At 42.2% G+C, this 18504-nt stretch overlaps 1 protein-coding gene across 6 annotated transcripts in view; it reads right to left on the bottom strand.

The window, feature by feature from the left end:
* LOC124253579 (hemicentin-1-like) overlaps positions 1-18504 on the bottom strand; it is a 143390-nt gene that overhangs the window by 42180 nt on the left and 82706 nt on the right. For 4 of the 6 annotated variants that reach the window (XM_046687383.1, XM_046687380.1, XM_046687381.1 and 1 more), the window contains 2 exons: positions 6658-6915; positions 5819-6076 (listed from right to left, as the gene is read on the bottom strand). In XM_046687383.1, the coding sequence (XP_046543339.1) occupies positions 5819-6076; positions 6658-6915 (516 nt within the window). The remainder of the gene's footprint in view (positions 1-5818; positions 6077-6657; positions 6916-18504) is intronic. The other 2 variants (XM_046687386.1, XM_046687385.1) reach the window with 2 other exon arrangements.

Below are 18504 nucleotides of genomic sequence, written 5' to 3'. Positions count from 1 at the left end.
CAAGTCTTCTACTATCTCAAACAGGCAAATTAACACTAAAGCCATCAAAATGCAATTTTGCAACAGACAAGGATTCATTTCTGGGTCATGTTTTATCATGTGGAGGTGTTCAAGTTGATTACAAAAAGGTTGAAGCAATTAAAACCTTCCCAATACCTAAATCACAAAAACAGGTTCGCTCATTTTTAGGCCTCACAAACTTTTACAGAAAGTATGAGAAAGATTATGCTAAAATAGCACTGCCATTGAATGCATTGTTAAAAAAGCATTCAGAAGCAGAAACTGGTAAGAAACCAAAGTTCCAGTTGTCACTTGAGTGTGATCAGGCTTTCAACACACTCAAACATGCTATGTGTAACACACCTGTCCTGGCTTATCCAGACTTTGACAAAGAATTTTTTCTCGCAACTGATGCCAGCGATATGAGCATTGGGTTTGTCTTGAGTCAAAAAGATGAGAAGGATAATGAACATCCTATAGCTTTTGGAGGCAGAGCTCTTCACGGCAGCGAGAAGAATTGGAGCATTACAGAAAAAGAAGGTTTAGCTTTAGTTGAAGCCATTAGATCATTTCGTCCATACCTTGCAAATTCCAAATTCACTGTCTACACAGACCACATCACATTGAAATGGCTCAAATCCATCAAGGACGCCACAGGTAGGTTAGGGCGATGGTCTTTAGAACTGTCTACCTATATGTTTGATATTGTTCATTGAAGCGGCAAAGCCAACGGGAATGCTGATGCGCTCTCATGCAGGGAATATGAGCAAAATATTAACAGTCAGAGTCAAACAGAAGAAGATGCTGAGAAAACAGTCTTTACAGTTACTTCACTTGGGCAAAGAAGCCATACCAACATTTCAGCAAGCCAACAATTATCCTCACAGGTCACCCAATCAACTCAGACTGAGGATGATTGCATACCAAGTATTAATCACTTAGATAGTGAATCACAGACAACTCATTTGTCTGTCACCTTTGAATATGAAGCGGACTACCAAACAGTACCAGCAAACTTTGTTGCAGCATTACACGCTACAAGTGATGATGTCACACAAGCCACAATGGTTGGGGTAAATATTAATGCACATCCCAACTTACGTCATCTACAAAGAATTTGTCCAGATTTTACCAAAATTTTTGACTACAAAGAAGATGATGTCCTTCCAGAAGATGAAAAGGACCGCCAAAAGATCCTTATTGAAGCAGGCAACTTTGAAATAGATGAAGGAATCCTATACAGATTTGTTCCACAGAGACAGAAGGGTCATGCGGACAAATTCATTAAACAGGTGGCAGTTCCAAGAACTCTCAGGAACCAGGTCCTGAGATCCTACCACGATTCCGAGTTTGGTGGTTGTCACCATGGAAAGGAAGGGATGCACAACACAATGAGACCAAAATACTACTGGCCAAAGATGTACACCAAAATTGCACGGTATGTCCAGACATGTGAAGTATGTCAACAGACCAAGAGACATTACCACAGCAAGAAGGCACCCCTACGTCCACTACCTGTGGAAGAGGTCTTCACCAGGTGGCATCTTGACCTCCTTGGTCCTTTGCCAACAACACCAGACAAGTACAAGCACATTTTGGTCATCACCGATGCAGCATCTAGATGGTGTGAAGCCTTTCCCCTGAGAACCCAAGAAGCCACAGAGGTAGCAGATGTTCTCGTGAGAGAAATATTTTGTCGGTATGGCGCTCCAAGGACCTTAATTTCAGACAGAGGTCAGAACTTCATGTCCAAATTAATCAAAGCTATTTGTGAACTTTTGGCTATCAAATTCACTCATACTAGCCCATATCATCCCCAAACAAACAGCTGTGTAGAAAGGCTCAATTCCTACATCAATCAATCACTAAGAGCCTACTGTCACAAAAATCAAAATGATTGGCACCGGTTTCTTCCAGGCATCATGATGGCCTATCGGATGGCCCCAAATTCATCAACTCAAAAGTCCCCCTTTGTTATGCTTTTCGGCCGAGAAATGAGAGCTCCACAAGATGTGTCGTTAATTCCAAAGGAAACTTTAGTCCACAACAACAAAAGCTATCATTTTGCTTGAGGAGCTAGAAATTACAAGGACTTTTGCAGCTGAAAACACTGCTTGAGCAAAGGAGGTATATTCCGAGCAATACAATCGTAAGGCGAAAGAGCCAGATTTCTCCCCAGGTCAAAGAGTTTGGCTATATTGTCAAAAAGTAGAAAAAGGCCTCTGAACAAGTTAACCAAAAAGTGGTATGGCAGTTATTACATTGTTCATTTAGGTCCAAATTTCACCTACAAACTATGCTGAAGTTCTGACGACAAAGTGCACAAACCATTTGGTCCATGCCAACCGTCTGAAGCCATATTTCGATCCAGCTGATCGTCCAAAGTATCCACCAGAACCATACCTCAACAACAGCAACAATATGGATTCAGACATCATAGATGACAATGAGGAACCAATGAGCTATCCACAACTTGACAGCCACAATGCAGATTCAGGGGTCATAGATGACAAAGAGGAACCAATCAATGATCCACAACTTGACAGCAACAATGCAGAGTCAACAAGTTCAACCCAGGATCAATCACCTAAAGGTAAGGAAGTCAATTCAAAAACTAAGGCAGGAAATCCAAGGAATCCAACTCAAGAGAAGAAAGGCGTTCAGGAAAGCTCAGCAGGACCCAGTACAATTACAAACCAGAAACAGAGCACCCCAGGTCCAAGTAACCCCACCAAGACGAAAGGAAATACAAACAAGGGAAAGAGAGGACTAAACAGCAAACATAATCAGCCAAAGTCAAGGCCACAATCAGAATCAAGTCAGGTTCAACAACCAACCCAACAACCAACGTCAAGCAATGACGCCAAGGTTTTCAATCCTGATGACATTCATTCAATTCTTGCTTCCAAGAGAGCAAACAACAAAATATACTACAGGGTGAAATGGAAGGATCCAGAAAGAGGAAACACATGGGAATACAGCAACAGCATACCTGACCAGATTTGGAGAGAATTTCATGTCAAGAGAAATATGTCAGGAAAACGACGAAAACAGCCACTGAAGAATCACAAGTTCTTCAACCAATCAGCACAGAACAATCCATCAGTCAATGTTCTGACAAAGAATTTTAAACAGCAATCAGCAATAACAGACCCAGTATTGAATATTGAACCATATGGAATTGTCCCATAACACACACGCCAAAAATATAATTCAATAAAGGTTTACACTTTACAAGTGTTTTGATAAATTAACCCAATTGAAAAGACTAAAAGTTTGACTTGATTCTGTCTTAAGTTGTATATTTTCTTGACAAGTTAAAGGAACTACATTGCCTCAATGCAGCATACATTTTCCTTGAGTGAACTGGTTGACATTCCAATCACCAATATGATGTATTAATCTGCGCTGTGCGGTTCTATATAGGAAAGCAAAATATTACTGTATTTTAACGATATTTTCATTTTTTAGAACGTGGGTAATAAATAGGATACAAAACTCGTTCCCCTTTCATATCAAGTTTATGTCCCTCGTAAAATAATTTTGCTTTGTCACTCGCTAAAGCTCGTGACAAAGCAAAATTATATCACTCGGGACATAAACTTGATATGAAAGGGGAACAAGTTTCATATCCTATAAGTATTCACCGTAGAGAAGTGAAGTGAGCAAATAATATTCGATATAGTATACAATTGACAAATGCAGTGACTATAAAGTATGCCAACGTTGAACCGATGTAGTGTCGATGCAGGGCCGATGCAGGGCCATTGCAGTTTGCCAACATTCGATCCGATGAGCAAAACTTCATTGGCCCGATGAAGTTTGCCGATGTTGGGTCGATGATGCACACGACGTCGAGCCAATGATGGCATGCTACCTGGGGTGTTGCCTGAACGAGAGGGTCTCCCAAAATCGTTCATTTTGATGCATAAACGCCAAGTCTTCTGTCGACTGGAGAATCTCGAACTGGCATTACTGGGTTCGAAAGGTCCAAGTCGCATGGTGATCTGTTCCGTCACTGTTTAGTGGATCCAGCTGCACGAGCCTGGTCTGGTTTGGAGGCACCTTGGGTGCTGATGGGAGGTCGCTGCTGCCTCCTGGGATGACCTCGGTAGGACGGTTGACCATGAAAAGAAGAAGACGAAGATTCACGCAGTATTTGGGACATAATGCGCTGGACGTCACTGACGCAAAGAGTCTTTAACTTGCATCTGCTAAAACTTTAAGAGTCCCATGAAAACATGTAGTTGCGTGTCCTGACCCACCTTGGTAGCAATATATCTTATTGCACCATTGAACAAAGTCCAACCAGACCAATGCTGTCTAAAAGGTGTGTCTTAAACCAGTCCTCGCAGGACGACTAATTGAGGGGACGTCTTCTTCTTACTGCCATCACATAGGAAAATAAATGTGCTAGCTGGTCTAAACAGTTTGGAACTGCTCATGAATAAGCACCATAGCCCCCCCTAATGTAGGCTTGTTGTGGATAGGAGACATGGGAGATGGACATGGAAACAGCCTCAGAATCAGTAAGAATCATATTGAAGAAGCAGTAAGAATAATATTGATGGAAGCCTTAAAAGATCGCCGAATCTAAGTGCGACAACTCGTCATCCTCAACTAGGAAACGAGTTGTGTGGAGCCCAACAAAGAAATATCATCAATTGGTGGTGAAGCAATCAGCGCTGTGAAGCTGCGTACATGCGCTGCAGCCAAGTTGAATCTGGGAGCATTGAAACCATCTTTAACCTTCTCTATGTCGCCGATCCAGAGTGATGAGGAACATCGTCGATAGGAACTCAAAGCGCCGCTCCCTGAGAATGAGGGATCAAAGAATGAGTCGAGATAGAGGCGGCCAAAGCAGACACAATGGTGGAAGAAGATTGCTGATCAAGTTTGAGAAGGTGACTGTTGAAAAAACACCACTCTAGAGGAAGAAACGGCCTGTCAGTCAACTGGGATGGACGGCTCATGGGGAAAAAAAACGTTTTCACTTAATATGAGTCAGACAGAGTGTCCAAGAAGACCTCATCAGCTGAAGGTGACGAACGATGGGCAATCTTGAATGGACGATCCTGCTTGGATTTCTTGGAAGTCGAGGGACCCCCTGAAGACCTCCTCCGGTCTCTGTCTGCTACACTTCTGTTTCAGACTTTACAATAGTCATCATCTTCTGAGTCAGCACAGTAAGAACATTGTTGAGACCAGTCACACTGACCAATACATTCGCCGCATAGTGAATGGGGATCCACTGCAGAAAAGTTCATCTTGCATCTGTCACAATATTTCCTCTTCCTAGATTACTTTTCCCCATAATGTAGCAAAGAAGAGTAGCAGACAGAGACAGAGCTCATACACGTCCAGACTCATGTGCGACAAGAAAGAGAATGGCTTGAGATGGGTGTCATGGGAACGGCCTAAGCATCGTGCATGCTTCCAGGACTATTGAGATGTCCAGGAATGGGAGCAGTGGAGAGTTATCAGGTGAGAGAGGCCAGAAGATTGTGTTCAACTTTGACTTACAGCACGTTTCCACTCTATGGTTGAAAGAGAAGTGCATACCGTGAGATAGGATACATTTTTAAGACTTAATATTGCTAGGATGGCTTGCACTAAACACAGAAAATACAATTCCCAAGTATATTGTTGGGCGAAAAGTGAGCGAGTGGCAAGTCACCAGTTTGGTCACGTGGGCAAAAAAAGGAGTGCAGTCGGGGGAGATGGTTTTGCTGTTCTTCAGGAACATAACATAGAGAGCTTGAGTTTCCACAACTTGATGTGTTTTAAGGAATCATGGTAGCATGAATGACATACTCACACTGCACATTGACGTTGACCTGAGCTGTGTCTGACAGTCCTGCAGCGTTGGAGGCAGTACAGCTGTACACTCCTCCCTGAGTCCTGGTGACAGGTCTGTCAAGTACAGCCCCATCCTTGCTGTAACCACCTGGACCTGTCCACCTGTAGCTTGTTGTTGAAGGGTTGCCTGGTGTGATGTTACTGCTACAGTTGATGTTGGGACTGGTGTTCTCTGTCACATCCTTGTTGCTGGGGACGGAGGTGATCACTGGGGCGTCTGTTTGAAAGAAATGGTGAAAGGAACATAAGATGTTAACTCCTTTTAAGGATGTACATTACTGTTGATATGTTTTTTCCATATCTTGACGACTATTTCATTGTACTTATGTCTCAAATGTAAGTCATTATTTACATCATTGGCAGTATTTCAGACATATTGTAGCAATAGCATGTATAAAATTCTTTATTTCAATTAGGCTGATCATGACCAAATATAAATATGAACATAACTGAAATATGGTCGCCAGTTAACTGCACAGGACAATTTACAGAGCATGTTCATTAGGTAAATCCATATTTTCTGTTTTAGGATGCGTATTTAAATGTCTATTTCAATGCATCTATGTCTAATACCTAAGTCTTTAAAAAAATACAGCCATGTTGGCAGTTTTTAAGGATATTGTAACGACAGGTTTTATAACTTTTTGCATAATGAAGCTGATCAAGATGACATATGCCAATGTACATGATTAAAAACTGAAACAAATGATCACGCCTTCATGCAAAGGGTGCATTTGGTAATAATGGTAGCATGACAAGTGTTTTCAGGAATCATGGTAGCATGACTGATATACTCACATGGCACATTGATGTTGACCTGAGCTGTGTCTGACAGTCCTGCAGTGTTGGAGGCAGTACAGATGTACACTCCTCCCTGAGTCCTGGTGACAGGTCTGTCAAGTACAGCCCCATCCTTGCTGTAACCACCTGGACCTGTCCACCTGTAGCTTGTTGTTGAAGGGTTGCCTGGTGTGATGTTACTGCTACAGTCGATGTTGGGACTGGTTTTCTCTGTCACATCCTTGTTGCTGGGGACGGAGGTGATCACTGGGGCGTCTGTTTGAAAGAAATCGTGAAAGGAACACATGACGTTAACTCCTCATAAGTATGAACAATACCGTTGACAATTTTTTCCACATCTTGATGACCATTTCAATATTATTTATGTCACAACTGTAAGTGATTGAATAATATGGTCACAATGGCAGTATTTCAAACATATTGTAGAAATAGCTTTTATAAAATTCAGAATTTTAACTTAAGTGGCTGCCCATCACCATTTTACCGATTCAGGCAATCAGTAGGTAAGTCAGGATGAGGTAAATATGCATTTTTTACTTATCCTGAATCATATGCTAAAATGGCATCCCTCCCAACAATACACTAAGACGTTCTAAGTGAACAGGCCTGATCATGTTCAGGTGAGATGTCCTTGCTGTTCTTGGGTCACACAGCACATACTTTCCAAGTTTGGATGAAGGGAGAGAGAAGTATATGTATGAGTCAGAATAAGGGTAAAACAATATTATTCCTCTGCAAAATTCATTATGGGCATCAAGCAAATGAAGGCTGTCAAGGAAATCATTAACTTGCCTCATTAATCTTACTGGGTCTATCTTGTGAAAGTGAAAGTGAAAAGTGAAAAGTGCTCTAATCCAATCTCCAAGCCCTCTGATGAGTTCACCGCATGGCTTTAAAAGCGTCCTCCATTGTAAACTTCAGCTTAATAGTCTGTGTCATAGTTTGATGGAAGAGCTTTAAAGGCCACTAAGCAGAAAGACAACTCAAAGCCCTACACATTCACATTTTCAAATAAGCTAAACCTGTGGACTGAGAAACATTTTTCAAGACTAAAACTATCATGTTTTAGAGGGATGTATTTGTAAGAACTTCATACTATCTGTCTCTGATGGCATGGTCAGTCTTTGAGTGGGTGTGTGAGTGAATTTAGTTTTACTCTGCACTCAGCAATTTTCCAGCTATATGGCAGTGGTCTGTAAATGTTCCAGTCTGGACCAGACAATCCAGTGATCAACAACATGAGCATTGATCTACTCAACTGGGAACCAATGACAAAATAATAATAATAATAATAATAATAGTCTATTTATATTGCGCGTTTATCCATGTACACTGCATGCTCAAAGCGCTGACATATTACCCCTGGACAACGAGTACAGAACGCTCCATGTGGAGAATACAACCGGTCGCCTGTCAGGCGCTCAAGGTTCAAATTCAGACTACCATCGTATCATACCGGGTACCCAATTTTACTGCTGAAAAATATCCAGAAATTGGTGAAACAATATCCTCATTGGATTGTTCTGGAAGTTCTTCTCCAGTCAAGAGGCGAGATGGTGCTAATGCTGCCGAATAGTCTAACACAAACACTCAAGTGTGATTGGCATCAGAAAACTGCCTGAAAAACGACATCCAAAGAGGAGTGGGCAAGCATCCCTCGTGGGTGGGCTGACATGACCACCATGATATCTTGATTAATTGCCAAAAATCCTCAAAACCTTGGTGAGGAAGCTACCCGATACCCAAGACAAGGCACTGCACTGTCTTGTACTATAATGCAAAACCTAAAACTGCCTTGGATCGAGGAACGTGATTAGGAAGTTTGGGATAATTTCGAGAACAGATGTGAGAATTCCTTATCAATTGGAATCACTGGAGAGGAAAAAAAGGCTAGAATGCAGTTTACCGGCGCAGCCCGCGCGCATGCGAAGAAAGGTCGCTAATGAGCAATCAGGTTAGGGGCAAGAGCTACTATAGTCGGGTTGGGCACCCCTTTACTGCACTCCTTAGGGTTTTAGGGTTAGGGTTAGGCACCCCTTTACTATCCTTAGGGTTAGGGTTTAGGGTTAGGGTTGGGCACCCCTTTACTATCCTTAGGGTTAGGGTTAGGGTTGGGCACCCCTTTACTATCCTTAGGGTTAGGGTTTAGGGTTAGGGTTGCATCCCTTGGTTTTGAAAAATTCATCCAATTGGTTTTGAAACACGTCCCACCAGGACTCGTCAGTGCAGCTTGGTTTCCAAAAGGAAACTGCAGACGTGTTTCGCTTGTTGTCTGTTTTTCTTGGACGAAACACGTCGGGTAGCTTTACATCTTCTCAGCCAGAGGCTTTCGTTCCAGGCGATCTACCACACGATCAAGGGTCGGTGCATATACCCGCTTCACTGCCTCCAAGAAAGAGAGGTACTTGTCTGGAGCCCCAGACAAGTACTTTCGCCGGAAAATGTACTCAACAAAGTACGAGTCATAGAGTGCTTTCTGGGTCCCAGAGCCAGGTAGTCCAGTGTTCTTCACCGCTCGCCAGGTTGATTCGATGGTGTTCGTGTGAGCACCTGTCTCTGGGTCCTTAAAGTTTACACTATGGTTCACAGTCATGTGGGTGTAGCCAAGTTTCCCAAGCTTGTTGTAAGCCTTCCAGCAATCAGTGATAATTGTGGTTCCCTTAGCCACATGCTTCTCAATAGCGGGTAGGAGGGTGTCCGCACTTCGGTCGGTCAGGGTGGTGAGGAATACTTGCCGACTTTCACGTTCAATGCCGCCAAGCACCCAAACACCCTCGACCCTTTTCCCACGGTGGTATTTCCTCTTGCCAAACTTGGATTCATCGATTTCCACCGTGGTTCCAGGGCCACCGATCTTGGAACTGTCCGCCTCTATTACTGTCATGCAGACTTCCCGGCAAAACATGTTCCAATCGACCAAGGTGTGGCACGATCCGATCCTCAGTTCCCGCTGGATCACATGAGACGGCGTCTTGTACACCCAGTAATAAAGGTGCTTCATCAATTGCGGCAGAGTGAGATGAGAGCCGGCAAAACAGCTCCCCTCCCGGATCGAAACTTTCTGACCGCAGGTCTTGACCCGGCATCGCCAGACCAAACCATCACGACCGTAGCTGGAGTCTTTTTCCGAGTCAGCTGACCGGTAGTACAACGGGGGCAGGCTCCACCGAAGTCACCTATGACCCCGCGAGTAGTCAGCCAGTCGACAAGAACTGAAGAATCGAAAGTCAGACGATAAACGTCGTCATAAATCATGGCTTCTTCCGATTGGTTGGGTGACATCTTGATAACAATAGCTAGGTGTGGCTTCCGAGTTGATGAATGGGTAGGCGGAGACTGAGCACTGCGCATGCGCGGCAAATGAAAACAAACCATTGCGCATGCACAGGGCTGCAGTGCTACTGTGGTAATGACCCGTTAAACGAGCACATGCTGGCTGTGATCGCACCCGTGGTCCCGAGGTACCGTGTCGGCTAATTAAATTAGCACCCATCAGTAATTAGCACCCCAGCAGGAATCTGAAAAGTGCCCTAATCCTGCTGAACAAGGTTGACATGGGCTTGTCTATCCATACCCTAGCGAGGATGGTAAGCCTGATTAAATCTGAAAAATTGCCAGCCCGTTGTAAAGTGAACAGTACTCCCACATGGTGCATAAAATTCTTACAGCGCATCTCCAATGGCGCGTCATATGTCTAAAGAAACGTACCTTCAAAGAAAAGGACATACTACTCAATGCGCCGTTGATTAAACCCATGATTAAACTCATGTCCGCCCGTAACACTCTACAACCTAACAACACAATGTTTACGGCGCCAATTTACAATGTATGAGCTCTCGGCCAATCAGCGTCATTCAGTCCGCAGTAAATACTATTTATCAGCCAATGAAATAATTTGTTATATAGTAGTTTACACAAGGTCTAAGCTGGTTCCTAAGCTGGTTCCCGGCTCCCGTTACGCTCGCGGACGTGCGCCACATTGCGTATATTGCTATAAGCGAGACGGGGCCCAGCTTAATACAAGGTTGCAAAGCATGGCAGAAGTAGGTAGACCAACGGAAGATGCCATGAGCGTGTTTAGGGAGATGAGGATGATGAAAAAGTAAACGAACGATGAATACACCTTCCAAGATCCGTCAGAATGCAGAGGGATAATAGGCACTTGAACAATAAATGTGCCCTACAACACGCCTTTTCCAGGTACAAGGCACATGCTCAAGGTGTTGACATGTTACCTTTTATTACCCCTGATAATCCAGGCTGCCAAGAGGCACGAGAAAATTGAATAGCAACATGATTTATCCCACCAGGTACCCATTTGCCCTGCTGGATATATAAAGGCAAATGAATAAACACACTTGCCTGTATTCAGTGACTTTATATCAGGCTTGTTTCCAACCTAATGGTATATCGCCCGTGCTTCCCATGGAGCGCTCAGCTAACAGTGCATTCTGGCAAGAAAATGCACGTGTAATCCCCGTTATCTGATTCATTCACCTGGCCCGACGCATGTGCTACCTGAACTGCCGTCGCCTCGTGGGACAGCGGATTGATTTGAACCCTGGCCTCGAATATAGCCGTGGTGTTGCTAATTCAGTAATGATAATAATATAATAATAATGAAAGTTACATATCGCGAAATCCAACTACAAAGTGGATGCTCAAGTGAAAGAGATGCGTTGAAAGATGTGATCTGAACACAGTTAAAACATGGAAACAGTTTATAGCGAGGAACAGACTATTCCACAGTGAAGGCGCGCAACCACTGAAAGAGCATTCTCAATAAGAGGCCAAGGCAGTCTGTAAGAAGGAGTATTCAATAAGAATTGCTTCCAGATCGCAGTTGTCTGGGTGGTTGAAGGGCAATTCACTGAAACAATTAGAAATACTGGTGCTATGCCATTTAGACCCTTGTATGTGATACAGAGTACTTTAAACAACTGTACCGGGTTGTTTGGAAGCCGTGGCCGGAGGTAGATTCCAATGGAACGGGTGAATACCCGAAGTAGTAGACAAAGTAATAGGCTCAGATGATGAAAAAATATATAGTTACCTTATAGAATGCCAAGCGTAACAGATTGTCGAGGGGAGACGAGATCGACAACCCCCGAGTCCCTTATACCAGGAGTTAAGGTGAGAATTGCAAATGCCATTAACCAGAGAAGGATGGCAAAGAGATGGCACATGAGACCCGTCGACTTGTCGTAAAAGGTGACTAATGGGATCGGGTGGTGAGGCTTGCTGACGTGGGTAACATAATGTGTCACCGTATCCCAAGTGTGTAGAAACCACCTCCGGTGTGTAGTGTTAGAGCGTCCGCCCAAAGAGCGGAAGGTCGCGGGTTTGATCCCAGATCGCATCATACCAAAAGACGTTAAAATATGGTACTTGTTCGTCCCTGCCTGGCGCTCGGCATTAATGGGTACAACAAGGACTGGGCGCCCCGGAGTCAGTATGTGTCCGAGTGGGTATTCGGGCTTCACTGCAGTATGGTATCTCAGTGGGCTTGCACTATAAACCCAGCTGAAGTCTGGGCTAGTACAAGCAGCCGCACATACACATACACACGCATGCATGTCGTCATATGAACGAAATATTCTCAAGGACGACGTGAAACCCAATGTCACCACACCCCACCAAGTGCGTAGATCGAAGCTCAAGTTGATCACTGGAATGTCTGGTCCAGACTTGATGAATTACAGGTCGCCGCCATAAACTGGAATATTGCTCAGTGAGGCGTAAAAAACTTAATACGCTCACTCCATGGTTGATACTTGACTACCTGGGTATAGACTATAAAGAATCCCAACTGTCTACAAAAAAATAGACTCTAGACTATGGCACTTGCCGCCGTTATACGAGTTGTACGGCTTACGACCCCGGGGGCGTGCCCCAACCACTGCCACTGCCGTTGAGCTGCTGCGGCTACAACCCCACCATGCAGGCAAAAACTGATTGCCGTCCGTCGACATCCGTGTCAGGCTGATCCGGGACGTATCCCGAGATGCCAGCCCACCGACCAGCCGTGGCTACAGCATGGCCGGAAGATCCGCTCGGATGAGGGATCCCGTGGGTCTCCAGCATATGACCCGTGAAGCACGAGGCGCAGACAAAACACGTGCAGATACGCACTTGTGACATATGCTTTTTGGCGGCAAAAGTAGAGTTCAATAAAGTAGAATGAAACGCAAGCAATATGTACAAATATAGAATGCGATGGTCAGAAACATCAACCAATGCGACACTACTGACCGGGAGTCTTGTAGTTTTTTAAAATTTTGAAAACACTTCCACTCTGTAAACACGTCTTCTGTGTTGTCCATACAGAAAAATTATGAGAGGTTTTCAACAACTATGTTGTGACGTCACAGTCAAGGGAGATAACTGCATAACTCTTTTAAGCATACCACTAGGGATAGCAATGTCTTAGTTAACAAATTTCATTTCCATTCTGGGGCGGTGGGGCAGCCTAGTGGTTAAAGCGTTGGCTCGTCACGCCGAAGACCCGGGTTCGATATTGCTAAAAGCGGCGTAAAACTAAACTCAGTCAGTCAGTCATTTCCATTCTGTATGTGTCTGTGGAATCCACAGAAATAAGGCAACCATAATCCATAGGGAATGTTTACGCCTATAATTCCCTTGGAGTATTCATGTATCAAAGGTTTGCTTATCAGAGTGCAGGAACGATAATCAACACATTGAATTAAAAATTATCTAATGCCTGCAGCCATGCGAGTCTCATTAACTTTTCAGTATCATTATTTCAACAACAGCTGACTGGCCTGCAACTACAAAGATGTGTAAGGTCTGTATGGTCATTAGTACAGTACATTACTTGATGTCACAGTTTCTAAAACTGACAACACACAACTCCAAAGAAAGGTCAATGGTTGAGTTAAAAACAAGCAATAGATAAGATAAGATGCCCAGTATATGAAGTAAAGATAGATGATGAATAAATAATGATATATTTAAGATTTAGAGCTATAGTGGCGACATTAAAATTATGTTGAGGAACATTGGCACTAAAAGTATATTAATGTAACAGTTTGAAACAATTGTTAAGTATTTAAAAATTATTAACATACATTAAAATATTTCATTTAAAACACTGATGCTTGCTGGGATGAAAGAATTTCGAGCCCTGTTTGTTCTGAATATTGGCGTGTGCAGTCATCGGCCAGAAGAAAGATTCATTCAGGAAATAAGACATGAGTGCTGTCATGTAGAATTTTACGTGCTTTCTTTTCAATTTGCTTGCATTTTTAGACCAGAACTTTAACTTGTTGTGTTAAATTTTTTGGAATGTTTACATTGATTTTGATCAGACAGACCCCAATACCAGCAATGCACATTGAAAACTAAAATACTTTGAATAAATGACTTGTAGAATAACGACAATATGGTTGAATCAATCTTTAAATAATGAAGACGACGTAAAAATTAGTCCTTTCTTGTTTAGGTAATCAGCATTACTGTTCCAGGTGAGCTCAGAATCTATCACTGTGCCAAGATACTTATATTCCTCAACTCTATCTATGGTTTCGTTATCAATGGCAATTAGCAACAGCTCACTTAACCTTTTCAAAAATCAATAACCATCTCTCTTGTTTTCTAAACATTTAATTTAAGGAAGTTGATTTTACACCAGTCAAGGAATTTTGTAATTTCAGAGCGATGGTCATTCTCCTAGTGCCTTATAAATCCAGCAAGTGCGGTGTCATCTGCAAACTTTACAGTTAAACATTGTGAAAACCTAATGGTACAGTCATTTGTATCACCTAGAAATATCAGAATGATTGTTTCATTTAAATTCCTACAAACAATCAGTTACAATATAATCAGAATCAATCAGGAACAATTACGGATATTGTTAGTAATTATTAGTAAACTTACCTCTGGATTATGGTTGCCAGTTTCCTGTGGGGACACAGATACATACAGAATGAAGCAGATTACCATTTTTCTAAGTCATAGCTATCCCTAGTGGTATGCCTAATTATCTACAGGGATATCTCCCTTAGTTGTGACGTCACAGCATTGTTCCCTGAACATCTTCATAATTTAAAAAAATTTTTTTTACAAACTATATTTCCTCATACACTTCGCGGAGAGGAAGGGAGGGACCTAGATCCCATAATTGAGAGGTAAGTTTACTAATAATTACTAACAATATCCATAATTGTTCCTAATTATGTTGTAAACGTTCCCTCTGGATTATGGTTATCAGAATCCCACATAAGGATGGAGGGCCCCAGTGAATGAAGAAGCATAGGAATACCACTATACCTCTGGAATCCAGAATTCCCCTTTGGGATAACTATGACTTAGATAACTTCCTGTTCAATATTCATCATGTGCCCCCATGTTATCTTGCTAATTCATTACTAGAACAGGAAGTTAAGGTGAGGGAGGATTCTAAATATATTTGGTGAGAAATTAGATCAATAACTGAATTAGTTCCTAAATGATGATATCGTTCTTACTAAAATCTGAGACCTTAGTCCAGTCCCGAAACCTCGTTACCAGACATGACGTCACTTCCAGACTTCCAGTGTTATTGACATCTTATGACGTCATTTCCGGTAAGCGATTTCATGTCTTTTCGTGGATTATTTTAACTGGAGTAATAAACTGCAGCGGATACAACAATTCCGCTTAACTGGTGATAAATATTAGTAGATAAGGTTCTTCAAAGATCCTCATCTTTCCGTTTACTGTTATTCTGTTTTCTTCCTCACAGCACAGTCCAAAATAGTGATCCACTGCTGAGGTTGGATATATTTCCACAACCCCCCACACCTTTTCAAGGGGCAACAGGTGGAAGAGAGCTGCTGCACTGTCACTAGCGGATCCATTGTCTGTAGGATGGAGTGGCGCTTGCAAAGGCAAGCTGGTGTAGAGATAAGATATTTTCCATTGGCATCCCGCAACTATCTGATCTATATCTATTGAAATTGACCAAGCCGCAAGTGACGACATCCAGGCCCTGGTCTCATGCGAGTAAAACTAGTGTTCACCAAGTTCTGGTCACAGCCCTGGTAAACAAAAGTGATTGTCTTCCTAAGCCAAGATGATATAATATTGTTTCGAGATCTCCTAATCAACATTTGTCTTGCATGGGATAAAAAAAACAGCGGCAATTGCGTCTGATGTTGAGAGTATGCTGGATATACCATCTCAGAGCTAGAATAGGTCATAGGAGTCTACTTCTGTCTGATCTAGAGGCAGAGGTAGGTAATGCTGGTATCTGGTATACTCTGTGGCCGAGAGACCGCTAGCAGAAGCCTGATTCTTGATAATAAAAAATGCTGGTAAAGTACAACATGACATCCATCTATATCTTTCTGTAAAAGAGATTGACTAAAGTTTATGGCAAAAAAACAAAAGCTCTGATATTCTGGAACTGGAATCTGTAGCAATTTCAAGTAGAAACCCCATCTTTTAAGGCGAAAAAATGTCAATAAAATGTTCTTCATCTGACGGAAGGAGACTTCTGGAGAGACTGTAGTATTACACATAAAACCAATTTAGGGAAGATTGTAGGAGCCTGAATTTTTTTTCTTAACTTGAACGATCTAATCAGCATGTAGGGAAAGCTGTATGAACCACTGCTAGTCCTTGTATATCTCAAACAGAAGCAATTGCTGATCTGTAACCCACCATAGTACTGTGTTTCAATTTCTTGACGTATCTAAGATAAAGTAGAAAACCACTAAGAAATTGTTGAGAAATCTGAATTTCCCTCAATGTAAAAATAACAAAAAGACAAAGTCATCAATATCCCCCGCAATGGCAAAATACTCTTCATGATTATGTCAAATATATAGGTGTGTATTTAGAAAATTTGAAGGAGAGTAATAAAAGGTCTTTAAAGTTCTGCTCCAGAAAGGAAGACTATCACCAATTTCAGTCTAAGTCAAACTTGTGGCCATGGAAAAACCCAAACTATTTTATTCAGAAATCCAAAACTACCAAAAGGCACCAGTACACCGCCGGACCAATGTATATGCCAAGTTTGGTAAGGAAACATTGAACGGTTTTAGAGTTCTGCTCCGGAAAAGAGCACTACCACCAATTTCAGTTTTAGTCAAACTTGTTGCCATGGAAATGCCAAAAATAGTTTATTCAGAAATCCAAAACTACCAAAAGGCACCAGTACACCGCCAGACCAATCTATGAGCCAATTGTGGTGAAGAAATAATGAACGGTTTTAGAGTTCTGCTCCAGAAAGGAAGACTATCACCAATTTCAGTCTAAGTCAAACATGTTGCCATGGAAATGCCAAAAATATTTTATTCAGAAATCCAAAACTACCAAAAGGCACCAGTACACCGTCAGACAAATGTATCTGCCAAGTTTGGTGAAGAAATAGTGAACGGTTTTAGAGTTCTGTTCCGGAAAAGAGCACAATTACTAATTTCAGTTGTAGTCAAACTTGTTGCCACAGAAAGGCCAACAATATTTTATTCAGAATTCCAAAACTACCAAAAGGCACCAGTTCACCACCAGATCTATCTATGTGCCACGTTTGGTGAAAAAATATTGAATGCTTTTAGAGTTCTGCTCCGGAAAAGAGCACTATCACCAATTTCAGTTTTAGTCAAACTTGTTGCCAAAGAAAAGAAGGAAGAGAGCACTACCACTAATTTCCGTTGTAGTCAAAACTTGTTGCCATGGAAATGCCAAAAATATTTTATTCAGAATTCCAAAACTGCCGAAAGGCACCAGTACACCACCAGATCTATCTATGTGCCAAGTATGGTGAAGAAATATTGAACAGTTTTAGAGTTCTGCTCTGGAAAAGACAAATGTGCACGGACGGACGGAGTCCATTTTAATACCCCCGCAAAACAAGCGTTGCGGGGGATAATAATGGAGAATTGATTTTAGTACAATGAAAAGAATCCAGGGATTGTTGAAACAATTCTTCATTGGATTGTTCTGGAAGATTTTTATCTCCAGTTAAGAGGTGAGATTGTTCTATAGCTGTCGAATGGTCTATCGCAATCACTTGAGTGTTATTGACATCGGAAAACTGCCTGAAACAATGTCCAAAAAAAAGGAGAGCACAAGCCCCCCTTGTGGGCTGACATGGCCACCATGGTATCTTGATGAATTGCCATATAATACTCAAAACCTGAATGAGGAAACTACCCGATTCCCAAGGTAAGTCAACCGCCGTATGAAAAAATATCAATCTAGTATGCATGGTCTAAAAATCTCAAATCTAAAACTCCCTACAAGTAACGATTTGTGAACAAAAGTTTGGGATAAATTCAAGTTCAGGTTTGAGAAATCCCTATCAATTTTGAATCACTGGCGGGGAAAAAACCCATCCTATGAAGGTTGACATGGAATTGTCTATTCATACTCCTAGCCCAGGATGCTTAGTCTTCATATTGGCAATATTGGAACTGAATTGCCCCATCACGATGTGCAGTGAACGCAGACTTGCGAAATCACGGAATAACTTCCCACATGGTGCATAAAAATATTACAGCGCATTTAGCATACAGCGCGTTATATTTGTAAAGACGCACCTTCATAGAAAAGTATCACTAATCAATGTGTCGTTGACTCCCTGAGATTAAACTTATTTCCGCCTGTAACACTCGACCACCTAACATCACAATGTTTACTGCACCCATTTTCAATGTATTAGCTCTTGGCCAATCAGCTTCATTCAGTCCGCAGTAAATACTATTTATCAGCCAATGAAAAAATTCATTATAGTCTAACTTACACATGGTCCAAGCTGGTTCCCAAGTTGGTACTCGGCTCCCTTTGCGCTCACTAACTTGCGCCACAGTGAATATATTGCGATAAGCAGGATGAGGCCCA

Source organism: Haliotis rubra, unplaced genomic scaffold (genome assembly GCF_003918875.1).
Source record: "Haliotis rubra isolate DU_JTF1 unplaced genomic scaffold, ASM391887v1 Scf545, whole genome shotgun sequence".
NCBI lineage: Eukaryota > Metazoa > Mollusca > Gastropoda > Lepetellida > Haliotidae > Haliotis > Haliotis rubra.
Note: the sequence above shows the minus strand (reverse complement) of the source record. Positions and strands in the feature narration are given on the sequence as shown.